The sequence below is a fragment of the Cicer arietinum genome, chromosome 2 (genome assembly GCF_000331145.2).
Source record: "Cicer arietinum cultivar CDC Frontier isolate Library 1 chromosome 2, Cicar.CDCFrontier_v2.0, whole genome shotgun sequence".
Classification (NCBI taxonomy): domain Eukaryota; kingdom Viridiplantae; phylum Streptophyta; class Magnoliopsida; order Fabales; family Fabaceae; genus Cicer; species Cicer arietinum.
Window position 1 is genome coordinate 8,617,182 of NC_021161.2, and position 11,068 is coordinate 8,628,249.

At 31.2% G+C, this 11,068-nt stretch overlaps 2 protein-coding genes across 2 annotated transcripts; one reads left to right on the forward strand and one right to left on the reverse strand.

Annotated features, from left to right (window-relative positions):
• Nucleotides 1-995: 995 nt before the first annotated feature.
• LOC101513328 (uncharacterized) lies at nucleotides 996-4,133 on the forward strand. The gene is made up of 4 exons (XM_004489893.4): nucleotides 996-1,214; nucleotides 1,403-1,612; nucleotides 2,733-2,798; nucleotides 3,779-4,133. The coding sequence occupies exons 1-4, from the start codon at nucleotides 1,047-1,049 to the stop codon at nucleotides 3,917-3,919; spliced, it is 585 nt and encodes a 194-aa protein (XP_004489950.1). The 5' UTR covers nucleotides 996-1,046; the 3' UTR covers nucleotides 3,920-4,133.
• A 2,830-nt stretch (nucleotides 4,134-6,963) lies between these two features.
• Nucleotides 6,964-10,498, reverse strand: LOC101513654 (transcription factor BHLH094-like). The gene is made up of 6 exons (XM_004489894.4): nucleotides 9,988-10,498; nucleotides 9,270-9,449; nucleotides 8,673-8,738; nucleotides 8,323-8,391; nucleotides 8,155-8,226; nucleotides 6,964-7,414 (listed from the first exon to the last, which is right to left on the reverse strand). Exons 1-6 carry the CDS (start codon nucleotides 10,249-10,251, stop codon nucleotides 7,286-7,288), a joined length of 780 nt encoding a protein of 259 aa, XP_004489951.1. The 5' UTR covers nucleotides 10,252-10,498; the 3' UTR covers nucleotides 6,964-7,285.
• Between the last annotated feature and the right edge of the window lie 570 nt (nucleotides 10,499-11,068).

The following is an 11,068-nucleotide window of genomic DNA, read 5'->3' on the forward strand; positions in this document are numbered from 1 at the left end:
AAAAAAAATATATGACATTAAAATTAAATTTAGACAACAAATAATAATTAATTTAAATAAGTAATAATTAATTTAATATACCTCGCCAAACCATAGTCTAGCTGAAACATGATAACGGTATCGTGTAAGGACAGACAAATCATAAGGTCCTCCAGGATACCGTGTGAGCTCACCAGGTCCCTTAGCTCCATCATGTTCCTCCTCCATATGCTCTCCCTCATGAGCAGGTGCAGCCTCCTCCTGCTCATGTACATCCACCTGCTCGTGCACCATATGCTCATGTACCACATCTTCCTCATGCACTGTAGAAGGCTCCCCCTGATCATTATGTCCCTCATCATCATCTTCAATAATCATACGTCTTCTTCTCCTTGAAGCTGTCGGTCGAATCCTCTCTGGGGGATTCATCGGAGTCGATGTAGAAGTCTCAGTGTCCCGTGTAATTCGTATGATTTTGCCGTCTCTTCCTCGTGCACCCACTGAAAAATTAAAATATTAAAAGAATTAAATCACAATAAGTTATAAAATTATAATTAATTAAATTAAAAAAAAATATATATATACGTAACTTCCGGAAAACTTGATGCTCAAGTTCTCTAGTAACTACCGGAAATGTTAGCAATCAAGTTTTCCGGAACGCTTTCTGTACCGGATATGTTAAAAATAAGTTTTCCGGAACACTCTTCTGTACCGGAAAACTTGTTTCTCAACTTCTCCGGAAATTTTGAAAAAAAACTTACTCTCTGTTCCGGAAATGTGAAAGTGTGGAATGGTAATTTTGTGAGGTTTTATTATTTATACGAGGGCAAAATAGTCATTTCATTCTAAATTTGGGGGTATAGGTATAATAAAGAGGGTACAAGGGAAATTTTTCCTTCTGCTTTAGCACCTATTTGGGCCGGCTTAATTCTAAAGCCCATTATAAAAAACAAAAAAGTTCAATGCTCCATCAAACAAAAAGCCAAGGTTATTTGTTCTTGTTGTTTTTCCAACGTTGATAATAAATAAAAACAAAATCTTTAAAAGCTTAATATGTTCGGTCCCAAATGGCAGCTGCAACAACACCACAATTGTTCAATCTCACGCGCTCTCCACGCTCCAACCTTCGTCACTTCTCAGTAAACAATGTTTTTCTTCTTCATCACCAACCCTTTCCTTCCAAACTCTACTTCAACCATCGTTCAAATCTCTCATTCATCAATTGCAATAGCAAGGTATATATAATAATAAAATACTATGATATGATATATAATTTTCTTCTTCTTTTAGTGGCAAAGCGTAACTCAAAAATTTGTTTTTTAAAAATGGGGTTGCTCAAAATTGTGTATTTAAAAAAAGGGGTAGCTTAAAATTGTTGTTCAAATTTGGTTAATTTTTTTTTACTTATTTTTGTGATTTGAAGCTGAATAATTCAAGTGGGGGAGAACATTATGATATGGATGAAGGTGTTTTTGGGGGGTATGATGGAATTGAAGAGGATAGTGATGAGGATGATGCAGAGAGTAGTGTTGATTTGTTGATAAGATTCTTGCAAAGTATGTTTAAGAAGATGTCTAAAAGGGCTAAAAAGGCATCTCGTTCTGTTCTGCCTTCAGTTATATCTCCTCAGCTTGTAAGTTTTTTCCTTTTCTTCATTAATTGGAATTTGGAAGCTTTAATTTTAAATTAGTATAGTAAATTTTTGGATAAAACATAACTACCAAGTTGCTATAGTACATGTTAGGCCATTAGTGATCATGAATAATTATTGCATATAGCACATGTACATACTCAACAGTATTAGTCCATTCTATGTAAAACTATTACATTTTGTGAAGGTCGTTAATTTTGCATGACATTTTGGTAAAAATCAAGTATCGCAACCCTTGAGTCGGGTAGGACTACATTAGTGTCAAAACTATCCCTCAAGAGTTTTAAGCTGAGAATTCAAACTTGTGATCTCTAGTTAAGCTAACAGAGACACATGTCATCTCATTTAAGTGTTTTTGAGTTGCATGACATTTAGATTTACTTCTTGGAGAAACTACCTATAATAAAAAGTTGTAAGAGTGTTTTGTAACATTTTTACTATGTATTATGCAATCACCACATTTTGTACTAGACAAAAGCAATGTACATCAGTTGTAATTAGTTGGTTTTTGAATATATTGCTAGAAGTTTTAGCTTCAAGTTTCCTTGTCTCCGCTTATGAATTTTGTGATGGTTCTATAATTTAAATTTGGATTAATTGCAGTTTTGGTCCCTCTATTATTACCAATTCACGGAATTGATCCTCCTATTTTAAAAGTCGACAGTTTTGGTCCCCTTCTATTTAAAGCATCATGTCATCATTTTTTAGTTAAAAAAACAGAGGGAGTGGCCAAAAATGTCGACTTTTAAAATAGGGAGACCAATTTCGTGAATCAGTAAAAGTAGGGGGACTAAAATTGCAATTAAGCCTTTAAATTATTAGTCATGTCTTTTTCCTTTTTAAGTTTCAAAATATTAAGGTTGTTTTGGATTAGCTAATCCTGTGGTAAAAAAAAACTTAAGATGAAAATCATAATAAGGTGAATCAAGCATGCAATTATTCTTGTGGCAGTGTTACCCTTTTGATTTCTAAACACTAGTCAAAGTAGAATATAAAATGTGCTGCATGCTTCTTTTATGAAAGTTTAGGTGCTGAAATTTATCTTTCAATGTTTCCTTGGCTGCTTTCTCATTTTGCTTTTCATGTGAATGGGGAAATCCAGGTTTCTTTTGCTGTTGATGGAACTTTGCTGCTTGCTTCACTTTCTGTTGTCAAAGCACTTCTTGAGGTATTGCTTCCTAACTATTATGTTACTTAATGAAGAGTTCATGTTTAGTTGAACCACAGTTCGTTTTACTTCGCATTTATAAAAACTACTCGAATTGAATCGAACTTTTTCATGAGATGAATAAGAGATGTTAGGGAGGGGTTGCAATAAAATGTGTGCAAATAATAATTCTCCTGCAGTTTCTAGGGATAAAATGTATTTTCTCATTTGATTTTGTTAAACAACTTAGAATTCAGTTTTTTCAGAAGTTAAATCTTGAAATGTTATTTGCACACTGTTTATGCTCGATATACACCTTCCTTGATTCTCTTACTAGTTCATGGTCCAGTGCAATGCTCGAGTGAGTTATGTGAGAAGATGATAATATATGTGTACTTTGAGACATTGTTTATGTTGAAAATATATTTATGATTTTTGTATTTATTGCATATCATATCATGTAAATAGGGATAATATCTTCTATATTTATTGCCCGGAGTCTATATAAAATCGACTACGCTTTGTAGTTCAGACACAGTTTCATCACACGTCTCTCTCATTCAACAGTTTATGATTTAGAGAAAGAAAATGTTAGATGTGAGTGAACTTGAACAATAACTGGTATAGGCTTTAGATAATTCTTATATTTTTGGCTTTTGATTATTCTTATATATATATAAGGAGGGATGCCGTAACTCCACTCCAGGTGTAACTTTGAGCAGAGCTACTCCACTTAATAATTCATCATAAACATTAAATTTCATCAATCCAAGAGTAACTTAATCCCACCGATATGAAAATGCCTATTTTGAGGAGTTGATTGAAACATCAAATGCTAACTCACGAATTTGTGATCATAGAAGCTATACGCCCGCCAAGGCTTAAATATGGTTATCAAATTTTGTAGTTCACCTTCACAAAATCTCTTTGCTTTATAACTAGAGAATGCATTATGAAGTAGTAGCTAACAACTATTGGTGAATATTGACTATGAATTGCAGGTCATATGCAACCTTGGAGGCACTGTATTCGCCGCAATTCTGATCCTGCGTGTGGTATTGGCAGCAATTTCTTACTTCCAGTCTAGTGGGAATAGTTTCAATCAAGGACAAGGAGGCAATTCCTTTGGTGCTATAGCTTAGACCTCTTCTGCTGTAAATTTAATTTGATGGTAGCTTTCATGTGAAATTTTTCTTGAGGTACATATTTTATTTGGTTTAGATGAATAAAAGCACCCTTGGTGTTGAGAAAGAAGAAAGTGATAGATCATATGAATGAACATGCGTGACTGAGTTACACATTGAAGGGTGTGATGTATACAATGAGTCATAAATACAAGGATTTACAATTATTTTAGTTATTGTTGTTACATAATATACAAACAAAATCAAATTATAAACCAAACTTGTTCATTCATTATTTTTGACCCACTCTCAAGTTTGAGCATATATTATATGAACCAAACTTGTTAGTTGTTACATATCTAATTGATCTTAGGATCTCTCATCAACTTGGCGTGTGTGTTTGGAAAATACCAAAATTATGGTGGACCAAAATCTACACTTTGGAACTTTGAAAAAAATCATAGTGGTAGAGATTTAAATTCATTATGACAGTTGTCCACCCCTTAGTGAAGACGTTTTCCAGAAGAATATTTTAATTGTTGAAGTTAGTGATAATGTCTTTAGAGATGTTATTTTTGCTAATGTAATGACAATCTATCATAATGTGGTTGGCATTCTCATTATCAACCGAGTTTAAATGCAAGTATAAATGTGATTACGACGGATACTACTTTTTCTATAAATATAAGGTTAAATTACATTCGTGTCCCTTAACTTAATTTCAGATAATGTTTTAGTCATTTATCTTTTTTTTTTTTTTTTTTTCTGAGTTAATCATTTATTTTAATTTTAAGTGACAATTTGATATTTTATGTTTTAAAATTTCAACAATGTTATCCTTTTTTATACAAAATTTTTAAAAAATCATCAAAATTTTCAACCAAAACTCATAAAATTAATAATTATTTTTAATATAATGCAAATTTTTTCAAATTCATAACTCAAATATTCAAATACACTCATATTTTCATATCCAACAACATCAAATAAAGAATGAAAATATGAGTTTATTTCAAGATTTAAGTTATGAATTTGATTAAATTTGTATTTTATTGAAGATGATAATGAATTTTATGGGTTTTGTTTGAAAATTTTGATGATTTTTTTGAATTTTTGTAAAAAAAAAAGGATAACATTGTTGACATTTTAAAATATAAAATATCATATTGTCACCTAAAATTAAAATAAAGGACCAACTCAAAAAAAAAAAATAAAGGACTAAAACGTTACCTGAAATTAAGTTAAGGGACCGCGGATGTAATTTAACTTAAATATAACATCCTTTTAAAAAAATTATGTCTCTATAGGATCAACTTCAAGTTAAAAGTTTTAACTGTTAATTATTCCAATATCAAAACACTCGTAATTTGATATTATACATTCTTTTGTAATAGTCAATAAATAAGCAACAAATGCTATGATACAAAAATAAATTAGTCATCTCTCTTGAATAGTAAACTTAAAAGAACCAACACTCTAAACGAATTTAATACTAGTAATTTTTAAATTTTTTGTGATTTAGTCAACAAAGTCTAATATTTAAGAAAGAAGGTAATAAGTCTTACATGTAGATCAAATAGGCAAATAAGTAATTAAAATTGTGAGTATCAATCAAAATACTCATGAATTTTATAAATTAATAAATACATCAATGACATTATAGGTTATTTAACTCCTTATTAAATGAATATGTGATCTTTCATGTGAATTCTAAATCTTCGTTACATCACTCGAAACTAAATTACATATGAAATTTATGATGTAAAAATTATTTAATGGGTTTGGATTACAAGTATAAAACTTTAAAGTTGACATGAAATTCATAATTTAACATGTAACATAAATTTGTGGTAATGTGTCATAGATATGAGTCCAACAATGAAAATATGATCATTTAATGTGTTACATCATATCATCTAATGATACAAGTTAATGGAAGAATCATTTTAACCGGCTTATTATAATTTCACCAATGTATTTGTCAATACTTAAAACTCAACGAACTATTTTTATCGATACTCACATTTTAAAGACTCAAATGTCCATTCATTTGTTAATTGTTATGTATGCCATATCTCCAAATCTCACTTCTCCAAGAAAAATGTTTAATTAAGATAACATCTCTGATGAAAATGTTGTCAACATGCTAAACCAATTGAATGCATCTTGTATAATAATAGAAAACCACAAATGAAAATTGGGTAGTCAGTATCAATGAGAGTAATTCCAAATTATTATACCATAATGTTAAATATTTCATTTTCTTGGAGATTGTTTGAGACTATATAAGGGAAAGGATTTGCAAAGACTACTGTGTCATAGATTAGGCCCTTTATTTAGTGATTTTTTTCTTCTTAAAATCTGTATTAATTTTACTCGTTAATAAAGAAGTGAGAGACTTTTGAAGTAAATAATTGTTTATATTTTTAGAACAATTATTTACGTTTTTAAAAACAATAAAAATATCAAAAATCTATTTCAGTAATTTATATTAATGCATATTCATTAACTAGTATATCATCTTATCTCTACATCAACAGATTATTTCAAGAAATTCTCATCAAAGTAAAATAAAAAACATAAAATATTTTCACAAAATAAACATCCTCTAAAATAATCTCTCTTGCCTTAAATTTGAAAATCAAGCGTTGACTTTCTTTAAAACTTAAAATTTCAATTTCTACCATTCTAATTGGGCAACTAAGAGATGTAATTCAACCAATTACTCGATTAACTTCTATAGTTACTTCACTCACTCATCACAATACCTTAAATTATTCTTATATTTCTAGTTTTATTTAGTTACACTCTAACAATAGCTTAATCGCCTAGACGCAAAACTAGAGGGAGAAAAATGAGGATGTTAAAAGGAACAACTGGAGAGTATGAACACACCATGGCACCATTCATCAACAACGAGAGGCAAAAAAGCATCGAGTAGGGTTTAATAACTCGGATAATATTCGTAACACTCTTTGGTATTTAAGATCTATTTATCCAAACAAACAAAATCACATGTGTTTCAATCTAATCAACATAGCTTCACAAACAAAAAAACAATGTTGAGTCTGTAAAAAAAAGCACAATGTTGAGACCATTATACAATATATAACCATTATGTATTCAAGACAAGCAGCATTCTTTTACAAGAACAATGATCATTTTAAAAGTTATGAAGAGTTTCACGACAGGAAGCCTATATAGCCCACAAAGCTACATCTTATGTAAATGAATAAATTTTCAACACACTAACAAATGGATTTGCTTAAATACTAAGTGTCCATTTGGACTTCAACACCTTGAGTATATGATTTATGGGAGCTCTGAAGTAGAGACTAATGTTTCTATTTGCATTTACTATCAGGTGATGAAATTTCATAGAGACTACGTTGCTCTTCCAAAACCACTTCCTACCTGCATATGCAACCATTCCGGTGATGAACCCCGGCTGTAATCTCTTGTAGCTTGTGAACCAAATGGTATGGTGGTTGTATCATAAGTTTGCTGATCAAACTGGAACACAAGTTGATGTTGTATAAGAATGAAGATAAATTTTTAGCTAAAAAGGTGAAGACTTAACTAAAATTTTAAGAGCCTCTACTTTAGACTATGCGATTTTGGTCACTAAATAATTTTTTGGGTGATTTTAGTTTTCAATTTTTTAATTATTATTATAATTACGTTCTTTCATTCATTTTCATCATGGCCGACCCAAGAATGAGTAAGACCTAAAGTGGATTGTGGACCCATATCCTCTATAGCTGCAGTATGGTGTTGCAGGTGTAGAGGATATGGGTCAACAGATGTAAAGTGGACCCATATTCTCTACAGAGTGTAGTTTATGCAAAATCACAATGGCTCAATGTGATTTTGTCAATACCATGTCGAAACCAAACATTTACAAAGTTATTCTCTCTAAATCTAACACTAATTATAGCTGCAACACCATATTGCATTTGGAGAGAATCCAAATACAATAAATAATAGATGAATAATTGTTGCATGTTTGTTTTCACGGTATATAACTGTTAAACTTGCGTTAAAACCAACACTCCAATATGTAGCTTCAACGGATACACATGATCATTGCTTAGGTAGATGTGAAAAGTAACGTGCATTAAATCTTTTTGTTAGCATTTGTGGCCTTTTCACTTTGCAAATACTAGTGTGTGCTTTGGACATTTTTGTCCATATGTGTAGTCTGTATATATAGAATTCGATATAAAAATGTAAGGATGTTGTTCAATACTTACATCTTTAGGAGGAAACACATCAATACCAGGGGTCAATCTTGAATTTACTGCTTCAAGCTTCATCGACAAAAACTGTGATGTAAAAGTAAAATTACAATACTCAGAAAATAAACTACAAAGCATACATATATTTACAAAGAATGGCAACATCAGATAAATAATTCACACCTCTACTTGGTTCTGAAGTGATTGGATATAATTGATTATCTCATCAAGGACCAATGCTTTCCCAATAACCTGAATAAAAAAAAGGTGCCCCAATTTTTAATTTCCTAGAAAGCACAGTACATAAACCAACCATAAGGAATATTTTCAGCTCATCTTACCAGAGATTTACATAAATACCCACTGATGATTTTATTCTTTTCTTTTCCGTTCATAAGAAAAGAAAAGTAAACACCTTTTATTTTATTTTATTCTTCTTCCTTTATGCTTATTTTTTTTCTTCTTTTTTATTGTATGCATAAAAATATGGCACGAGAAGAGACAAAACTCAACAGACAGTGAGTTAATCATACCTTGTTGCAACCAGGGACTAAATCCTGAAGAACTTTCATCCTTTCACTAATCTTTTCCCTTCTAGCCTGTCCAACAGTGTCCACCAATATTCTATTAGAAAACTAAGTCAATAACTCTAAATACAAAATATTCAATGATTCAATTAATACTTTACTCCAATTTCCACAACAGAATCATTTTCTTAACCCAACTTTTTAGGGAATTTTCAGTTATCATGACATGTCCCATAACTGAGTCGTGCCAACCTCTAAATTACAATTACCTCAGTTAAGAAAATGATCCTTACAAATAAAAACACAAAAAAGTTACCTAAAACTAAAACAACTGTTAAGCAAATATAGAATTTGGTCCCCGAAGTTCTCAACTTATTGACCATTTCAGCCTATCAAATCCAAGTTGTCAACTTCACTAACCAAATTGTAAAAACAAAACTCCAGAACAATAACGATTTATTAAAATTCCACTGCGCTATAGCCGCTATTTGACCACACTAGGATCAAATTCTATAAATCTATTCTATCCTAAAATAATAATTAAATAATAACAGAATTATAAGTGGTAGTTAAGTTAGTGAGAATAATGAAGTAGGAAAATACTCTTTCTGCAAGACTGTGGCTATCAGTAGCTTGACCCCTTCTAGCTCGAACATGAATGTAATCTTGCTTAGGATGTGCCTCAGTAGTTTTTTCCGCATGCTTTCCTGAACTGTTTTCTTCTCCTACTATTACTTCACCTTTACTGTTCCCTGATGTTTTACTCCGTTTTCCATCATCATTCTGCACAAACCCAAATTCACTACCTTAACTCCTATAACAAATCTTCAATTCCAACCAAAATAAAATAAAAATTATCAATTTTCAAAAATCAGATCCATTCTCCATATAATAATATTTCATATGAAATATAAGCAAAGATAGTATTAAAAGGTTGATGTATCTCTTTAAAAATTTAGTTTAGATACATTAACTTCTCAACTATTATTTTTGCTTTAAATTTCATTCCAGAAAAGTTAGTCCGAATACCTCAACTTTTCAACTACATCTTTTGTTTTCTATTTCATTCAGGAGGGAGTACTAAATTGCACTTTTTGTTTTTGTTTTAACCTTCCGGTTTCTAGAGGAAAAAGTCCCTTGTAATCCAGAATTCAACCGGAAGCTAAGTAAAATCTCGCTAAGGATACAACACGATCGATTTGAGCTTAATTGAAGTTCATTATTCGCTTAATTTCAACCATTAATAACTCAATCACTCAATCACAACATCATTATTTTGTTTCTTTTAAATTTTACATTATATAATTGAATAAGCGATTACCACGCTGTTGCCGCCATTGGCATTACTGGTGGAAACGCCTTTAACCGAATCCTCCTCCGTGTCGCGTCTTTTCCAGCCATGGTTCACCGGTATCTGCTCCGAAGCGACCGGGTCTCTACCGAGATCTTCCTGCGTGGGAGCAGTTGCAAAATCTCCGAAGGCATGCTCAAAGTGCGGCGTTCTAGCCGGCGGGAACTTCCAGATCTCCGGTAGGTGATAGGATGCCGTGTTGGAAGGAGAGTTGATTATTGGCGCTGGATCCATGGAAAGAATGGAAATTCCAAATATACCCCTACAGGGGAAATTAACAGCGAGGGAAGAATGGCATAAAAATGAAGTATTCAAATTGAAGAGAGAGAGAGAGAGAGAATGGGAATGAGTGGTGTGGTTGGGAGAGTGGAGAGTAGTGTAGACACCCAAAGTGTTGATATTTCTATACCATTAATATTAAACACACCTACCTCGAGAGTCCAAACAACCCTCTTCCACACTTTCACTCTTTCATTTCTTTATATTAAGGTTAAGCACCAATGCCTTGTAGATATTTTATGGTCAACTTCCATCTAGATTTAAGTATATTGTTTTGTTATTATGGATTTTGGCTAAATTAAGAATTATTACTTTTTGTATTGAAATTATCTGCACTTGATTATTTCACATATATTTAGAAGTAAAGATGATAAATGAATGAATGAAATAGGATAATGATTTTATGATTATTTTCATAATCATAAATAAAAAGTGAAAAATAATAAATTAAGAGTGGTACACACAACATTAATTAGAGAGTATATTTAGAATAAAGTAGTTAAAGTTGTATTAGAAATAAAAAATCATAATTATTTTGAAACAAATATTTTTTTATAAATGTGACAATTATTTCGGGACATAACGAGTATTAGTTATCAACTCATCAAAATAGTTTTTGAAAAACACATTTTATTATCATAAAAGTCATTTAAAACAACTTAGTTTCAAAATAGTTTATTACTGTTGCAACGTCAATGGCTAAACTGAATGACATTTTGAATATTCGATAATTAATTTAAATTTTTGACTGACTCAGGTACCAAAGTGACAA